General features: G+C 43.3%; 1 protein-coding gene across 2 annotated transcripts in view; it reads right to left on the reverse strand.

The window, feature by feature from the left end:
* LOC116270115 (zinc finger protein 721-like) overlaps positions 1 to 19,883 on the reverse strand; it is a 34,252-nt gene extending 14,369 nt beyond the window's left edge. The window contains exons 1-2 of one of the 2 annotated variants that reach the window (XM_031654872.1): positions 19,636 to 19,883; positions 11,858 to 11,984 (exon numbers count right to left, since the gene is read on the reverse strand). In XM_031654872.1, the coding sequence (XP_031510732.1) occupies positions 11,858 to 11,984; positions 19,636 to 19,638 (130 nt within the window). In that variant the 5' untranslated portion in view covers positions 19,639 to 19,883. The remainder of the gene's footprint in view (positions 1 to 11,857; positions 11,985 to 19,635) is intronic. The other variant, XM_031654874.1, reaches the window with a different exon arrangement.
* Positions 19,884 to 20,093: the final 210 nt, after the last annotated feature.

Below are 20,093 nucleotides of genomic sequence, written 5' to 3' on the forward strand. Positions count from 1 at the left end.
CCCAAAACAGACCTGAAGACTTTGTTCTCAGCTGTGTATCCTGAAGCAGCCTTGTGAATCGTTCCACACCCTCGCAGCTGTGATCAAGGGTCAGTACTGCTCATCTAGGAACTTGTCCAATGACTAGGTTAGACATTTCCAAACACCTCTCAAGAGCGACACAGGAGGAGCCACACCTGCTCCATTGATTGTATCAGCACCTTAATCTGCAGATATAACTGGAGGGTTTTCTTCCTCAGTGCCAGTCATACTGGTCAACATCTTGAAGAAAGTTCAGTCTTCTCAGAAAATACACAGAATCCACAACTGTCTGATGCCCAGATAACAGGTCTGCCAAGCATGAATTTCACTGCAGACCCCGTAGTAGTTGTGTGACCTGAATCCGAAGCACTTTATTGCAATCTCAGTGGAAATCTCATCAGTCCAGAAATCCAATAGGAGAAGATATTTACCTCCCAAAACTAGTCTATAAAGACAGAATGGTGTATTTACTCCTTCAGATGCAATGACGTCAAAACAAGGCTTCACAAATTATGAAAGATCAGGCAAACATAACAGCACTAAAGGAAACTAAAAATGCTCCAGGAACCATTAACAATAAAACACAGATCCAAGCCAGGTGTGGTGGCTCACGCCTGTAATCCCAACACTCTGGGGAGCCAAGGCGGGTGTATCACCTGAGGTCAGGAGTTCAAGACCAACCTGGCCAACATGGCAAAACCCCATCTCTACTAAAAATACAAAAATTAGCAGGGCATGGTGGCACGTGCCTGTAATCCCAGCCACCCAGGAGGCTGAGGCAGGAGAATCGCTGGAACCCAGGGGGCAGAGGCTGCAGTGAGCCAAGATTGTGCCACTGCACTCCAGCCTCGGGTGACAGAGCAAGACTCCGTCTCAAGAAAAAAAAATAAAAATAAAAATCTAAAAAATAGCTAACAGAAAATGTTCAGAGCAGCCAGAGAGAAAAGTCAGGTTATGCCCATCAGACTAACAGCAGATTTCTCTGCAGAAACCCCACAAACCAGAAGAAAGTGGGGGCCAATATTCAACGTTCTTAAAGAAAATAATTTTCAACCCGGAATTTCACATCCAGCCAAACTAAGCTTCATAAGCGAAGGAAAAATAATACAAACAAGCAAATGCTGAGAGATTTTGTCACCACCAGGTCTGACTTAGAAGAGCTCTTGAAGGACACATGAAAAAGAAAAACCGTTACCACCCACTGCAAAAACATACCAACCTGTAAAGACCATCGACACTATGAAGAAACTGCACCAGCTAATGGGCAAAATAACCAGCTAGCATCGTAATGACAGGATTAAATTTACACAGAACAATATTAATCTTAAATGTAAATGGGCTAAATGCCCCAATTAAGACACAGACTGGAAAGTTAGATAAAGAGTCAAGATCCATCAGTGTGCCATACTGAGGAGATCCATCTCATGTGCAGAGACAAACACAGGCTCAAAATAAAGGGATGGAGAAGGAGTATTTACCAAGCAAATGGAAAGCAAAAAAAAAGCCGGGGTTGCAATCCTAGTCTCTGATAAAACAGACTTCAAATGAACAAAGATCAAAAACAGAAGGGGTCAGGCGCAGTGGCTCATGCCTGTAACTCCCAGCACTTTGAGAGTCAGAGGCAGATGGATCACGAGGTCAGGAGATCAAGACCATCGTGGCTAACACAGTGAAACCCAATCTCTACAAAAATAGAAAAAATTAGCCGGGCGTGGTGGTGGGCGCCTGCAGTCCCAGCTACTCAGAAGGCTGAGGCAGGAGAATGGTGTGAACCCGGGAGGCAGAGCTTCCAGTGAGCCGAGATCATGCCTCTACACTTTAGCCTGGGCGACACAGTGAGACTCCGTCTCAAAAAAAAAAAAAAAGAAAAAGAAGAAGGGCATTACATAATGGTAAAGGGATCAATGCAACAAGAAGAGATAACTATCCTAAATATATATGCACCCAATACAGGAGTACCCAGATTCATAAAGCAAGTTCTTAGAGACCTACAAAGAGAGATGACTCTCGCACAATAATAATGGGAGACTTTAACACCCCACTGTCAATATTAGATCAACGAGACAGAAAATTAACAAGGATATTCAGGACTTCAACTCACCTCTGGACCAAGCAGACCTAACAGACATCAACAGAACTCTCCACCCCAAATCAACAGAATATACGTTATTCTCAGCACCACATTGCACTTATTCTAAAGTTGACCACATAACTGAAGTAAAACACACTTCAGCAAATGCGAAAGAACGAAAATTATAACAGTCTCTCAGAAAACAGTGCAATCAAATTAGGACTCAGGATTAAGAAACTCAAAACCATACAACTATATGGAAACTGAACAACCTGCTCCTGAATGACTACTGGATAAATAACGAAATTAAGGTAGAAATAAATAAGTTATTTGAAACCAATGAGAACAAAGACACAACCTACTAGAATCTCTGGGACACAGCCAAAGCAGCCTTTAGAGGGAAATTTATACCACTAAATGCCCACAAGAGAAGGCAGGAAAGACCTAAAATCGACACCCTATCATCACAATTAAAAGAACTAGAGAAGCAAAAGCAAACAAATTCAAAAGCTAGCAGAAGACAAGAAATAACTATGATCAGAGCAGAACTGGAGAAAATTTTTAAAAAATTTAGTGAATCCAGGAGCTAGTTTTTTTTTTTAAAGATCAACAAAATAGACCGCTAGAAACACTAATAAAGAAGAAAAGAGAGAAGAATCAAATAGACACAATAAAAAATGATAAGGGAGATATCAACACTGATCCCACAGAAACAAACTACCATCAGAGAATACTATAAACACCTCTACGCAAATAAACTAGAAAATCTAGAAGAAATGGATACATTCCTGGACACACACACCCTCCCAAGACTTAACCAGGAAGAAGTCGAATCCCTGAATAGACCAGTAACAAGTTCTGAAATTGAAGCAGTAATAGCCTACCAACCAAAAAAAGCCAGGACCAGACGGATTCACAGCCAAACTCTACCAGCGGTAAAAAGGGGAGTTGGTACCATCCCTTCTGAAACTATTCCAAACATTAGAAAAAGAGGGACTCCTCCCTAACTCATTTTATGAAGCCAGCATCATCCTGATAACAAAGCCTGGCAGAGAAACAACAAAAGAAAAAAATTCAGGCCATTATCTCTGATGAACATCGATATGAAAATCCTCAATAAAATACTGGCAAACCGAATGAATCCAGCAGCACATCAAAAAGCTTATCTGCCATGATCAACTTGGCTTCATCCCTAGGATGAAACACTGGTTCAACATATGCCAATCAATAAACATAATCCATCACATAAACAGAACCAATGACAAAAACCACATGATTACCGCAATAGATGCAGAAAAGGCCTTCGATAAAATTCAACACCCCTTCAAGCTAAAAACTCTCAATCAACTAGATATTGATGGAATGTATCCCAAAATAATAAGCTATTTATGACAAACACAGCCAATATACTGAATAGGCAAAAGCTGGAAGTATTCCCTTTGAAAACCACGATAAGACAAGGATGCCCTCTCTTACCACTTCTATTCAAAACAGTATTGGAAGTTCTGGCCAGGACAATCAGGCAAGAGAAAGAAATAAAGGGTATTCAAATAGGAAGAGAGGAAGTCAAGTTGTCTCTGTCTGCAGACGACATGATTGTATATTTAGAAAACCCAGTTGTCTCACCCCAAAATTTCCTTAATCTGACACGCAACTTCAGCAAAGTCTTAGGATACAAAATCAATTTGTAAAAGTCACAGCATTCCTATATACCAATAATAGGCAATAGACAGAGAGCCAAATCATGAGTGAACTCCCATTCACAGCTGCTACAAAAAGAATAAAATACCTAGTGTAGGGGCCTTTGAAAACAGTATGCTGAGAATAGATAGGGCTCAAGGACAGTATCTCCAACTGAACTTTTAATGAACTCCCGTAGGCGCCAAGAAGGCGGGTAAATAAGAAAGAATATAGAAACAAGGTACTGAGTAGAAGGTTACATGTGGGAAAAGAAAGTTTTTTTGCATTGCATTCTTTCTGCTGACGTGAGGTTTATGGAGTATAAATAAAGTGAGGCGGAGGCTCTGAGTGCAGCCGCCATGTTCTCTGTGTGTCTTTGTCTTTGTGTGTTCTTTCATTCTCCACCACCCCCGGTGCGGCCCCCAACACCTAGGAATACAACTTAGAGGGGATGTAAGAGACATCTTCAAGGAGAACTACAAACCACTGCTCAAGGAAATAAGACAGGACACAAACAAATGGAAAAACATTCCATGCTCATGGATAGGAAGAATCGGTTATCATGAAATGGCCATAATGCCCAAAGTAATTTATAGATTCAGGCCGGGCGCAGTGGCTCAAGCCTGTAATCCCAGCACTTTGGGAGGCCGAGGCGGGTGGATCACGAGGTCAGGAGATCGAGACTATCCTGGCTAACATGGTGAAACCCCGTCTCTACTAAAAATACAAAAAACTAGCCAGGTGTGGTGGCGGGCGCCTGTAGTCCCAGCTACTCGGAGGCTGAGGCAGGAGAATGGCGTAAACCCGGGAGGCGGAGCTTGCTGTGAGCCGAGATCGCGCCACTGCACTCCAAGCCTGGGTGACACAGCGAGACTTCGTCTCAAAAAAAAAAAAAAAAAGTAATTTATAGATTCAGTGCTATTCCCATCAAGCTACCATTGACTCTTCACAGAATTGGAGAAAACTACTTTATATATCATATAGAACCAAAAATAGCCCATATAGTCATAGGCCAAGGCAGGTGGATTTCTTCAGCCCAGGAATTCAAGACCAGCCTGAGTAACAAGGCAAAACCCTGTTTCTACAAAAAAAATACCAAAAAAATTAGCTGGATCTGGTGGCATGTACTTGTAATCCCAGCTACTCGGCAGGCTGAGATGGGAAAATTGTTTGATATTGGAGAGTTTGAGGCTGAACTGAGCTGTGAATGCACCAGTGCACTAGAGCCTGGGAAACAAAGCAAGACCCTATGTGGATAAAAAAGAAGTTAGAATGTTAAGCTAGGCTTTTAAATTTTTTTTTAATTTATTTTTTTTTTTGAGACGGAGTCTCGCTCTGTAACCCAGGCTGGAGTGCAGTGGCACGATCTCAGCTTACTGCAAGCTCTGCCTCCCAGGTTCACGCCATTCTCCTGCCCCAGCCTCCCAAGTAGCTGGGACTACAAGGGCCCGCCACCATGCCCGGCTAATTTTTTTGTATTTTTAGTAGAGACGGGGTTTCACCGTGTTAGCCAGGATGGTCTTGATCTCCTGACCTTGTGATCAGCCTCCCAAAGTGCTGGTATTACAGGCATGAGCCACCGCACCTGGCCAAGCTACACTTTTATGAGATATTTTATATCTCTTGGAAATTACAAAAAAAAAAAAAAAAAAACACAAAAAAACACTGTAGTAGATACACAAAACAGGGAACCAAAGCATATAACAATAAAAACAAAACAAAAACAACACTACACAAGGGAAGACAGCATGAAAGAAAAACAGAAACTACTAAATGTTCAGAAAACAATGAACAAAATGGTAGTCATATGTTATTTCTCTTTTATCTATTTTGTTGTCTCTTTTTTTTTTTGAGATGGAGTCTCACTCTGTCGCTCAGGCTGGAATGCAGTGGCACGATCTTGGCTCACTGCAACCTCCGCCTCCAGGGTTGAAGCAATTCTTCTGCCTCAGCCTCAGTTATTAAAACTGCGGTACTCCTCATTGGTTTTCCTTTACCTAATGATTTCTGTGAAGTGAGACTTGGGTGGTGGGAAGAAGGAATTAGACACTTTACCTGCCACCTTGCATGTGTGGGCACTTGCACACATGCTGTCTACATGTAATCCACTCCCTTTACTTTCCTTTGAAACTGGGAAGGTTAAAATATGGGGGGAAATCCTATATGTTGCAATGATACCTTTATGGAAAATTTAAGACATCAAACTCCCCAGGCTCTCCGTCTTGATTTATGCTTGAGTTGTCATGTGCTGTATTTGCTTTGAACTGATTATCAGAAGTTTTACTAAAATGTTGAAGAAATAATTCACTTTCATCTGCTTTCTAGATTTTGTACATCTGAGTTAATAAAGCAAAGCTTGTTGATAGTGTAGTTTTCTGCAGCCATTACCACTACAAAGAAGTTTGAATGAGGGATTTTTTTTCTTTGTTAAAATAGTTCCTGTTTCTGTAGAAATTTCATTTTTAGATTAAACTGCGATGAATATCAGAAAAAAAAAAACAAAGAAAATGAGATCTCAGGAGAAATCACTCATTATGGCAAAGACAGTACCAAAGGGGATGGTGCGAAACGATTCATGAGAAGCCAACCATATAATCCAATCACATCCCTCCAGGCCCCACCTACAACATTAGGGCTTACCATTTAATGTGAGATTTGAATGAGGAGGCCACAGATCCAAACCATATTACTTACAAAAGCCAAAAAGTGAAAAACCTCAAACATCCTTCAGGAGATGAATAATTTAAAAGGATGTGGTTTGGCTGGGCATGGTAGCTTATGCCTGTAATCCCAGCACTTTGGGAGACCGAGGCGGGCGGACCATGAGGTCAGGAGATCGAGATCATCCTCGTTAACACGGTGAAACCCTGACTCTACTAAAAATACAAAAAAAAAAAAAAAAAAAAAAAATTAGCCAGGTGTGGTGGCAGGTGCCTGTAGTCCCAGCTGGAGCCTGAGGCAGGAGACTGTCGTGAACCCAGGAGGTGGAGCTTGCACTGAGCCGAGATCGAGCCACTGCACTCCAGCCTGGGCGACAGAGTGAGATTCCGTCTCAAAAAAAAAAAAGATGTGGCTTACGTGGCTTACACATACAATGAAAACTTCTTTAGACTTAAATGAAAATATCTTTTCAGATCATACAATAAGGATAGATCTTAAAGCCATTATTTTAATAAGACAGTATTTAATTAGACACCATTATTTAATAAGACACTAACAAAGTGACAGTGTATGATTCCACTTACATAAGATATTTTAGGTAGTAAATTCCTACAAAACATAAGTACAATGGTGCTTGCCTACAGTTAGGGTTGCGAGACCTCAGTGGAGTTAAAGACCAAGGAAGGGTTATTTGGAAAAAGCAGGCCCTCTCCCAGGTGGCCAACTCCAGAGCCCACAGACATGGCTACAGACAAGAAAATGGTGCATGGAGGTTGGCCTTACTGAGGATTATGAAGCAGTTCCATAACTTCTCTCAAATTCAATCTCAGCTATAGCCCAGAAGTGGTCCTTCCCGTCAAGAGACTTGCAGGAAGACACACCCAGTCATGGCCCTAGAGACAGGCCTGCAGATCCTGGCCTCAGTTGTGCTCCTTGAAGCAGTCCTATGACTCACTTCAAGTCATTTGTAGTCACAGTCCGTGGCCACTCATACACACTCAGAGGCCCACAGAGACCTGCAAAAACTGTTTCCAGGGACCGCGTACGGTGGCTCAAGCCTGTAATCCCAGCACTTTGCGAGGCTGAGGTGGGTGGATCAGGAGGTCAGGAGATCAAGACCAGCCTGGCTAACATGGTGAAACCCCGTCTCTACTAAAAATACAAAAAATTAGCCAGGCATACCAGGCGCAGTGGCTCACACCTGTAATCCCAGAACTTTGGGAGGTCAAGGCGGGTGGATCACGAGATCAGGAGATCGAGACCACAGTGAAATCCTGTCTCTACTAAAAATACAAAAAAGCAGCCCGGCGCGGTGGCGGGTGTCTGTAGTCCCAGCTACCCCGGAGGCTGAGACAGAAAGGCGTGAACCCGGGAGGCAGAGCTTACAGTGAGCTGATACTGCACCACTGCACTGCAGCCTGGGTGACAGAGTGAGACTCCATCTCAAAAGAAAAAAAAAAATTAGCCGGGCATGGTGGTTTGCACCTGTAGTCCCAGCTACTCAGGAGGCTGAGGCAGGAGAATCGCTTGAATCCAAGAGGCAGAGGTTGCAGTGAGTCAAGTTCACACCACTGTACTCCAGCCTGGGGGACAAAACAAGACTCCGTCACAAAAAAAAAAAAAAAAACTGTTCCCAGGTAGTCAGTAAAAGCCAAACCCATTTATATACCTGGTATTTGGGCTATAATATGCAGACAAACTTCAAAACCCAATCCTACTGCCTGCCATATAGATTAATGTCCTCAAGGAAATCTAATCTTTCCAGGGCCCAGAAAGAATCTATGACTGTCCAAATCTCTGGTAACACAACCATCAAAAGCAGACCCCACAGCAGACCCAGCATCACCCTTGTGACCCAGCTACAACCCTTCTTCTCTGCAACCCCAGAGGTAATCTCATCAGCCTGGGGACCCAACAAAAGGAGATGTTTACCTGCCAAAAAACAGATTATAGAAAACTGTAAATCACTGTTAACTCCTTAAAATATATAGACACAGGGCTGCTTCAGGGACCACAGCTGAATCCAAGATCTGCAAGCATGCCTCCAGGACCACAGCTTCTATCTTAACATATTACCGAAAGTTTGTATCAGAACAATTAGCCAAGGAAAAGAACAAAGCTCTCCTGCTTGCAAAATAAGAAAAAATTTTACTGTTTGTAGATAATATGATCATGCATATATATGAAATCCTAGAGTAGAATAACAAAAACTGAACTAATAAATGCATTTATTAAGGTATTAGAATACATAATCAACATGTAAATACTTGTGGGGTTTTTTTGTGCATGTTTTTGAGACAGAGTCTCACTCTGAGGCCAAGGCTCATCTCAAACTCCTGTGCTCAAGTGATCCACATGCCTTGGCTTCTGAAAGTGCTGGGATTACAAAAATGAACCACTACACCTGCCACAACATACAAATATTTGTTTCATTTCCATAAAGTAACAACAAAATTTCCAAGAAAAAATTCTATTTACAACACTATAAAAATAAGAAATTCAAAATAAATTTAACCAATGAAATAAAAAAATGTATACGCTAAATACAATAAGCCACAAAATCTAATGTATAACAATAAATGTATATACTAAATACAATAATGACAGAAATTGAAGCAGACACAAACACATATTTCATTAGGATCACTAATATTGTCAAAGTATATTATCGAAAGTGATTTGTAGATTCAAATGGGATCCCTATCAAAATTTTAGTGTTATTTTTCACAGTAATAGAAAACACAATTGTAAAATTTAAGTGTAACCTTAAACAACTTTAAATAACCTGAGCCATCGTGAGAAAGAACAAAGCTGGGGCATCATACTTCTTAATTTTAAACTTTATTTAATGGTTATTGTAAGCAAAAGAATATGGCATTTGCATAAATACACATACAAAAACCAATGAACAGAATAGCGCCCAGAAACAAATCCATGCATACAAGGTCAACGAATTTTGGGATGGGGATCATGAATATACAATACAGAAATTATAGGCTTGTCAATACATGGTGCCAGAAAAACTGAGAAGCCACAAGCAAAAGAATAAAAGTACATTTTTTTTTTTTTTTTTTGAGACGGAGTCTCACTCTGTTGCCCAGGCTGGAGTGCAGTGGCACGATCTCGGCTCACTGCAAGCTCTGCCTCCCAGGTTCACGCCATTCTCCTGCCTCAGCCTCCCGAGTAGCTGGGACTACAGGCACCCACCACCACGCCCAGCTAATTTTTTGTATTTTTAGTAGAGACGGAGTTTCACTGTGTTAGCTGGGATGGTCTCGATCTCCTGACCTCGGCCTCCCAAAGTGCTGGGATTACAGGCGTGAGCCTCCACGCCTGGCAAAGGTAGACCATTTTCTTATACCATACCCCAAAATTAACTCAAAATGAAACACATGTAAGACCAAAAACCTTAGAACTCCTGAAGAAAACATGGAAAAACCTTGATACTGGTCTTGGCAATAATTTTTTGATATGCCATCAAAAGCACGGCAACAACAACAAAAATACAAACAAGTGGGATTGTATCAAAGTAAACTGCTTCTTCACAGCAAAGGAAAACAAAATTTCTAAAAACCCTACGGGATAGAAATATTTGCAAGTGATATATCTGATAACAAGTTAATTTTGGGAGAACAAGGCGGGAGGATCACTTGAGGTCAGGAGACTGAGACCAGCCTGACCAACATGGTGAAATCCCATCTCTACTAAAAATACAAAATAAGCCAAGAGTGGTGGCGCATGCCTGTAATCCCAACTACTTGGGAGGTTAAGGCAGAAGAATCACTTGAACCCAGGAGGCAGAGATCACAGTGAGCCAAGATCGTGCTACTGCACTCCAGCCTGGTGACAGAGGAAGACTGTCTCAAAAAAAAAAAAAAAAGTTAGTATCCACATTCAAAATATTTAAGAAACTTCTGCAATTCAAAGCAAAACAATAATAACGATAACCCATTCAAAAACAGGCAAAAGGTTAGATTTTTTTCCCCAAAGACATACATACAACATATATGCTGTATTCTGTTGGTGAGATGTAAATTGAAAAAGTCATCATAAAAACCAGTAAAAACTAAAAATGGACATATCATATAATCCAGCAATACCATTTCTGGCCATACTACCAAAGGAAATTAAATTAACACCTTGAAGAAATATCTTCAGCCCCATATTCATTGTATATTTATAATAGCCAAAATATGGAGTATATATATATACATAGTAAAATACTACTCAGCCATAAGAGAAAAGGAAATCTAGCCATTTACAACATGGATAGACCTGGAGGACATGATGCTAAATGAAATTAGCCAAACACAGAGGGACAAAGAAACTGCTTCTTGTCACATAGATGGGTAAATCTTAAAAATGTACTCATAGAAGCAGAAAGTAGAATGGTGGTTGTTAGAGCCTAAGGGTGGGAACATGAGGAGATGTTGTTCAAAGAGTACAAATTTTTAGTTATAAGTTGAATAAGTCTGAGTAACCTAATGTACATTAGCATTAGATTAGCATAATAGTATTCTGTTTATAATTAGTAATACTGTAATGTATGCTTACAATTTGCTACGACACTAGGCCTTAAGTGTTCTTATTACCAAAAAAAAATCATTATCTGAGGTAATAGATGTGTTGATCAACTTGACTATATTTTTGCAATAAAATATGCATATATCACAAAATATATACTTATCAAATCATTACATTGTACACATTAAAGATACTCAAACAATTTTTATTTATCAGAAAACTCCATGTCACACAAACACAGCTATACAGTAAGTCCTCACTTAATGTTCAAAACAGGTTCTTGAAAACTGCAACTTTAAATGAAGCAATGTTGCTATATACCAAACATAACTCTTGTTTGTATCAATTAAACTTTGCTAAAATTAGTTTTCTTTTTTTGTTGTTGTTTTTTGGTTTTTTTGAGACTGAGTTTTGCTCTTATCACCCAGACAGAAGTTCAGTGGTGCAATCTCGGCTCACTGCATCCTCCACCTCCCAGGTTCAAGTGATTCTCCCAACTAAGCCTCCCGAGTAGCTGGATTACAAGCACCTGCCACCACGTCCAGCTAGTTTTTTGTATTTTTAGTAGAGACGGGGTTTTGTCATGTTGGCCAGGCTGGTCTCAAACTCCTGACCTCATGATCCACCCACCTCAGCCTCCCAAAGTGCTGGGATTACAGGCGTAAGCCACCGTGCCCAGCCCTAAAATTCATTTTCTTAAATGATATGTTGCTTCACTTACAGTTTCTGAGACTCTATTACCAATGTTAAGAATTTACTATATACATATACAACTTATATATGTGTGTGAGACACACACATTTTTATATAGATACAGATATATCTCAAAAGACATTCTACAAAAATAGAAAATAAAACTCTGAGGGAGTATTAGGAATTATGTATTAAAATTATCCTCACCCAGGGAGACCAGGTTTCTGTAGTTCTCCAACATCACATCTCTATACAGATTCTGCTGGGCAGGGTCTAGGCATTTCCACTCTTCTGGAGAGAATTCTATGGCCACATCCCTGAATGTTAAGGGTTCCTGAAAATACATATGTATCAAGTGAGAGAGGTCTTAATTTGACTACAGGTGAAATGTGTTAAGAGAACTAGTTCTGACATGTGACTGGGATTATCTGATAAAATAACTTTCAACACAGTAATATTCTCTAAAGTATTCTATAGCTCTGAGGAAAAAGGAAGGCATTCCAACAGTTTCTGTTGCTGCAATAAAAATAATGGGCTACATTAACCTGCCCCTACCAAAACCAAGCAGAGTAGGCCCTGTGACCTCCTGGAAAACAGGTTGAACTCACCTCTCATGAAAGTATCTGGAAGTCCTCATGCTTGACCTTGGCCTTGCTATAATATGTGAGTAACTTAATTTAAAAAACAGAAACGTTTCCACCCAGAACAATAGACAGGATGTGATGGGAGGGCATACGTGATGATTTAACTTCAAATTGTGACCCTAGGGGAAGACTGGGCTGAGAGTCACTTAGCTAAGCACTGTCTCTCAAGCTTCAATGTGCATATAAATTATTTAATGTCCTAGGCCTCACTGTACCAAAATTTTGCAGCTTTGAAAACAGTCCATGAATTAGCGACTTTTATCAAGTCTCCTGTTAATGCTGATGTTCCTCCACCTGGATCCATTATAGCACTACTCGGCTAGAGAAAGCAGGCACAGCACAGAGTCCCTTACCCCAACACAAATACTTTTCATTCCAAGACAAGACCACCAATCATCCTGAAGCATAGCATTCTCTGCAGGCCCTTTAATGGTTACAAAGGCTGGAGATGGTGTCAATGTCTAACTCTGCATTGGAAAAACATGTGGGCCGGTACTGGTGACTCACGCAGTAATCCCAGCACTATGGGAGGCCGAGGCGGGAGAATCACGAGGTCAGGAGTTCGAGACCAACCTGGCCAATATGGTGAAACCCTGTCTTTACTAAAAATATAAAAAATAGCCAGACTTGGTGACATGCGCCTGTAATCTCAGCTACTCAGAAGGCTGAGACAGAAGAATCGCTTTAACTCAGGAGGTAGAGGTTGCAGTGAGCCGAGATCATGCCACTGCAGTCCGGCCTGCGAAACAGAGTAAGACTCCATCTCAAAAAAAAAAAAAAAAAAGGAAAGAAAAGAAAAACATGTGCACCTGCATTAATGCGATATTTATGGAGCATGTACTATGTGCTCAGGAGTATGTCACAGAGCACTGTGCTGGGACATTCATATTATGTGTTAATTCTTGTAACATCCTGGGAGGTGGGTACTAAGTATCCAATACTTCCCAGGATTTAAATGCAGGGCCCAGAATTTCCATTTCCTTTGTTTTCGTACTACTGATTTTTTTTTTTTAATGTATAGAAGAATAGCTCAATATAAATAGATGGCAAAGAAACAGAAAGGAAGTTTTAAGTGCAATTCAGAGGAATTTTTGTGTATTTACTTTAAGACTTGTAAAAAAAAAACACAAACTACAGGCATGGAGAACAGGTTGCTGGATGAGATGTCTCTAGAAACACTGGTTTTAATTTTATAAAAAAGAATTTCAGGCCCAAAAGTATGTATCTTTTCCCAATTTATCTGCTTTTGTGTTTCAGGAAATTGGGAGCACCAGCTCTGGAGAGGTGGTAGGAGCAGCCACTCCAAACACTGATCTCCTCAAAGCAGTTCTGTGAGAGATTTCAGTGCGGGGCCAGACCTGGACAAGGTTCAGCACAGGGTGGATCTGAGCAGGGTTAGGACAGAGAGTGGGCCCCAGGCTTCTGTTCTCTATGCCGCTAAGTATTTTCAGCTGTCTTTTCTAAGGCTGCCCTAGAGAAATTTGATTCCCAGAGTTTGTGAAATTTTAATCTATTTTATCCACTCCCCTGTGTCTTTCATAACATACAACAAGGAATTTAACCAAAACCCTTGTTTTTCTAGACCAATTATGTTAGAAGCCAAACACTTACTCTTAGCAAGGTAAAAACAGTACTAACAATAACAACTTCTCTTCTGTCAGTGAATACTCTCTTCAGGTGGTGGCATTAAAACTCACAAAACAATAAAAGGAAAGTAACCCAAATGAAGTTTAAGTCTCCTGTACAGTGTCCGTCTTTGTACTGAGCACATGATGCTGAATTCAACCATTATTCATGTGCTCCAGACTGCAAGTTGCTTGAGGGTAGGGACCATGACTGCTTCATCTCTTTTTCTAATGACCACATGAAATAGAAACAATTAGCTTATTAATCAGTTTGAGAATCCAGATCTCATTTTTCACCAAAAAACTGGAGAACTGGAGCAACTCTTATCTGGGTATAAACCAAGGAGATTCTTTCTGTGAAGGGAGGAACAAACCCTGGGTGAGTCATTTCTCTTCCTCTAAAATGGGAGCAGAATTAGACCTTGCCATCAGACTGACCCAGTCTGCACAGGATATCCTCAGATGTCTCAAATACAGATGCTGGTGAGTGTCCCCAGTGACCCTGGGCTGATGTCCCCATGGTGATCCAGGCAGGAGAGATTCAGGCTCAATTTGTGGGATGCAAACAGAAAATGGAACAGCCCTGGTGAAGCTGCAGATCCTAGATCCAGATGTGAAAGCCCCTGTCCCTGATCAGGTAACTCTGAGGCAAGGCGAAGGACAAAAGTACTCTACTCCAATAACACAGTTTACAGGGAGGCATAGTTGTGACTATGGCTCTGGTTATTTTGTGGCCCTGACCCCCCACTGCTAAAGTGCTTGTTTACACTTAACAGATTCTGCCACAGGATTGTGTTCATACCAGAAGCCTCCCACACAACTACAGCAGGTCACTGGACAAGATCTGGAAAACTCAAAGGGCTTCACTCTGAAAGTGGGGATTAAGATGTCTACGTTGACCTCTCATGATGCAGAAAACGTCTTCTGAGTTTTCTGTATGTCTTCAACCCAAAGTCTAGCCCTGTCTTATGAATCCTAGGCAGAGGTCAGCTTTTATGTGCAGATTCTAGGTAGGATCAATGTGCCTCAGCATTCTTGGGGGTTACAGCAAGTGGAGTACAACCGGAGGAAAGATTGTTCATAAAGGCACCTTCAACACATTCTGGTTTGTTTGTTTGTTTGTTTTTTGAGATGGAGTCTTGCCTCAGCATTCTTGGGGGTTACAGCAAGTGGAGTACAACCGGAGGAAAGATTGTTCATAAAGGCACCTTCAACATATTCTGGTTTGTTTGTTTGTTTGTTTTTTGAGATGGAGTCTTGCTCTGTCGCCAGGCTGGAGTGCAATGGTGCCATCTCAGCTCACTGCAACCCCCACCTCCCAAGTTCAAGCAATTCCCCTGCCTCAGCCTCCTAAGTGGCTGGGATTACAGGCGCGTGCCACCACACCTGGCTAATTTTTTGTATTTTAGTAGAGACGGGTTTTCTCTATGTTGGCCAGGATGGTTTCAATCCCCTGACCTTGTGATCTGCCTGCCTCAGCCTCCCAAAGTGCTGGGATTACAGGCGTGAGCCACCATGCCAGGCCCAACACATTCTGAAGAATATTTTGACCTAAAAGGAAAATCCTGGGGTAAACCATAAGTAGAGAGTTTATTTGGGCCAAAGCTTGAAGAAGCAATGCTGGAATATAAAGCTGCCCTGAATATACACTCCAACTAGAAGTTATGAGTATATTTTTAAAGGCAAAAAGGAAGGTAGAGAGAGAACGGATAGAAAGTCATCAGAAATTCTTATTGCCTTATGGAAGTAAGTGGTTAGTGACTGGCTATATACATTGTTAATTTATAAGGTGTGGGTTATAGTGTCCACTATGACATTATTAGGTTAATTTACAGCCATTTGTGGCAATAGAACACAATTTCAAAAGACAAATAGTTCAAAGAGGGGAACAGTACATGACTGTGGTCTCATTTTAACACATCACTGTATCTGATTAAAATAACTTATATTTCTCAGATAAAAGTTCTATCCTTCTCTCAAACCCCAAGACTATAAATTCAGAATTTGGAACTGCACATTTAAGACGTGGAGGGCTGGTGAGCTATGCACATTTGTGGGCATTTGGGCAAAGGGAGAAGGCAGTTGAAGTTCTCAGGTTTAATCAATGCACATGTGGGATCCTGATTGGGATTATGGGCCCCATGATCACGGAATCAGTGTCAGATTTGAAGATTCCAGGCACACTGACAAAGGAGGAATAACTGATTGCAGTACTAAAAAGTTATTTTTGTAGAAATCTAGTATAATTGTTATAGAAGGGACTGCAGATCTCAAATAGGAGAGACCATTCTATTTCCAGATTTGGCGAGCACTTTGCTGCACTTTGCCACCAAATTCTGGGTTGTGAGTGGAATCCTGAGAAAGGTTTTTCTCTAAAGTGAAGCAGAGATAGCACTTGTGTATAATGTCTGATGATTCCAGACGGTGTGTGGAAAACATAACTAAAAGCAAAATCATCTCCAATCCTAAAAAACTGTACACAACAATAGAAAAGAAAATGTTTTGGTACATAATAAACCAAAATGTGGTGTGCATCACAAGCAATCTAAGAGACTGCAAACACAGAAACTCACCATAATTAATTCTCAAGCAGAAGACATGACAGCACCATTTGTCATATACAGCTTATTGTAATTTCACCTAGTAATTTGAGAAGTCATCTGGATTTTCTAATTGGTAATATTCACAGAAAAAATAAACTTCCAACATCTTCATGACAGGAGTTAAATTTCCAGTGTGGAGCTAAATACCTGCTGAAGGCAGCCTCCTAGGTGCCTACAGAAACTGTGGGATAGGGTGTATGTTCTTGCTATTTACATTTCACACCAATAGTTTCCAGGTCCTAAAGGCAAGTTTGACTCAAAAAAAACAAATGTCCTATTTAATTGATGAAATTTATTTATATATATTTTAAAGAAGCAGATAAAATACTTAAATATAAACGTTTTCAAGACGGGCACAGTGGCTCACACCTAAAATCCCAGCACTTTGGGAGGTCCAGGTGGAGGGATCACTTGAGGTCAGGAGTTCGAGACCACCCTGGCCAACATGGTGAAACCCCGTCTCTACTAAAAATACCAAAATTAGCTGGACGTGGTGGTGCGGGCCTGCAATCCCAGCTACTTGGGAGCCTGAGGCACGAGAATTGCTTGAACCCAGGAGGCAGAGGTTGCAGTGAGCCAAGATAAGGGCACTATACTCCAGCTGGGGCAACAGAGACTCGTCTCAAAAAAAAAAAAAAGAAACAGGCCTGGCGCGGTGGCTCACGCCTGTAATTCCAGCACGCTGGGAGGCTGAGGCGGGCGGATCACGAGATCAGGAGATCGAGACCATCCTGGCCAACATGGTGAAAACCCGTCTCTACTAAAAATACAAAAAAAATTAGCTGGGCGTAGTGGCGGGCACCTGTAGTCCCACCTACTCGGGAGGCTGAGGCAGGAGAATGGCATGAACCCCGGAGGCAGCGCTTGCAGTGAGCTGAGATTGTGCCACTGCACTCCAGCCCGGGAGACTGAGCGAGACTCTGTTTCAAAAAAAAAAAAAAAAAGTTTTCAAACAGCTTTAGGAAAAGGCAGAAGAGCAAAAATTCTTACCTCTTTATTTATTTATTTATTTAGAGACTGAGTTTCAGTCTTGTTGCCCAGGCTGGAATGCAACCGCGTGATCTCAGGTCACTGCAAGCTCCGCCTCCCAGGTTAACGCCATTCTCCTGCCTCAGCCTCCTGAGTAGCTGGGACTACAGGCGCCTGCAGCCCTTTGTAGGCCAGGCTGGTATTGGCCAGGCTGGTCTCGAACTCCTGACCTCATGATCCGCCCGCCTTGGCCTCCCAAAGTGCTGGGATTACAAGCATGAGCCACCGCGCCCAGCCGCTCTTCTGCTATTTTCTTCCTCAAATTCTCTTTCCTGTGCACATAGTGTGCCTAAGTCCATCCCTCCACTCCAACCTGGGCGACAGAGTGAGACTTCGTCTCAAAAAAAAAACAGAGGGCCAGGCGCGATGGTTCACGCCTATAATCCCAGCACTTTGGGAGGCCCAGGCAGGCGGATTACCTGAGGTCGGGATTTCGAGACCAGCATGATCAATACGTAGGAAACCCGTCTCTACTAAAAATACAAAATTAGCCAGGCGTGGTGGCACATGCTTGTAATTCCAGCTACTCGGGAGCCTGAGGCAGAAGAATCGCTTGAACCTGGGAAGCGGAGGTTGCAGTGAGCCAAGATCGTGCAGTTGAACTCCAGCATGGGCAACAAGAGCGAAACTCCGTCTCAAAAATAAAGAAAAGAAAATGGCAGAAGAGAGAAAGGTGCTATTAAGAGTCATGGGAGGGGGCAGGGCAGGACTCACTAAAAGACTGGTTTGTGCTACAAGTGCAGTCCGAGGCAGGGTTACCATCTGACTGACTGCTGTGTCTATAAAGGCAGAGATTAGGATTAGGTGGTCCAGAAGCCTGAATGGGGGAAGGAAACAGGTTCCTGCTACAGATCCAGTGTCTGGGATTCAAATGAGCCAGGAGTCTTCTGGGCACTGTGTGGGTTCTTGGCAGAACAACCTAGGAGCAAAGCTTCCATAGGTACAATTCCTGAGGGTGGAACCCTGTACTGGGAGGAGTGAGGCCATGCGAATACCCGGTGGGCGCGCTCAGGAGTGGGTTAGCATTGGGTGGGGGTTGGCAGCAGGGTGCAGGGAAGGGATGTTTGTCAGAACTCCTTTCCTCTGAGTTCTCAGTCCCCTCTCCCCGGGAGGAGACCTGGAGGAACAGGACAGTGCCCAGCGGGACAGCGCATGTGCAGAACCCAGGCGCGCCTCCCGCAGACACCAGGCTCCCTCCAGCCCAGGCTCAGCCATGTCTTTCTTCTGACAGAAAACGTGCGGAGTTTCCTCAACACCCGTCAATGCTCCAACCCCAACGGGGTGTCCAGCCACTCACTAACGACCCCACCCAGAGTCAGCGCAGACCCACAAGCTCAGCGCTCTTCCCGCAACTGCCCCCCTGCAGACGCCAGTCCCTGCCTCTGGACACCCGTCTTCATTTCTGAACGTCTCCAACAAACCAGGGGCGCCCACACCCTCCTCAAGTTCCATAATGTGGCAGAACCACTCACAGAACCCAGCGAAGCGCTGTGCACACGACACCAGCGTATTCTAAAAGATGCCGCTCAGGAACAGCCACGCGGAGGAGGCGCTCAGGGCAAGGGGACCGGTGGAAAGTTGGGGCGGGCGGGTGAATGGCTTCCCTTCCTCACACACCTCACAAAAGCCTTTCCTTCAAGACCCGCTGGCAGCCCCCAAACCACGAGCCATGGCCGGCGCTGTCCCATTAATGAGTCCTGTTTCCTCACATGAACTCTATGTTTTGACGGGGCCTCCATCTCATTCGGAACCGGGTAAAGTAGGGACAGGAGCCCGGACCACAGCTCCTCCCACACGTGCCCGCGCACGCCGCGCCGGCGTCTTCCCGGTGAGCTCCTCACCCCACAGCCCGGGGAAGGTGCGGGGCTGCGGTCGCAGAGCTGAACGAGGAGGGCTGCAGGCTGGGCAGAGCCGCCGTGCGGGGACCGACAGGAGCGCGGGTCCCTCACCGGAGGGGACTGAGGACAGAGGGCTGAGCGGCGGCAGCGGGGACTCCGTTCACAGACTCGGTCCCGCCGCCGCCATTTCCCGCCGCTGCCGACGAGGCCCTCCCAGCCTCGGGACACCCTGCCCGGCACACTCACCATTTCAGGGTTTCGAGGGTGTCGCGAAGTCTTAGCTAGAATCACCCAATACCCGCTGGTCACAGAGTGACGGAGGCTGAGGCTGTGGAGGAATCACGGAGGCCTCCCTGAGAGGGGGAAGCAGGACCGTGACGCCCTAACCCGGCTCTGGCTGAAGCAAGAGGCCAAGGCCGCGCTAGATTCCCGGATGCCGCCCCCTCCTCTGCGGCTGCGCGCCTTATTGGGCAGTTCTCACTCCAGCGCTCTGATTGGATATGGCTCCAGGCTTCACGCCCTCAGGCTTTGAATGACAGAAATTGCGACCATACAGTGCACTGAATGAGGCAGGAGTGACAGACTAGTGCCTCCAGGCACTTTCAGGCGGGGCCTAATCTCAGTGCTAGGCCGGGCTCTCTTGGGGGTTCATTTTAACCTTCTGGTGTGTAAGGTTACATCAGTTTATAAATTGTGCGCGCGCA

This window comes from Papio anubis, chromosome 1 (assembly GCF_008728515.1).
Source record: "Papio anubis isolate 15944 chromosome 1, Panubis1.0, whole genome shotgun sequence".
Lineage (NCBI taxonomy): Eukaryota > Metazoa > Chordata > Mammalia > Primates > Cercopithecidae > Papio > Papio anubis.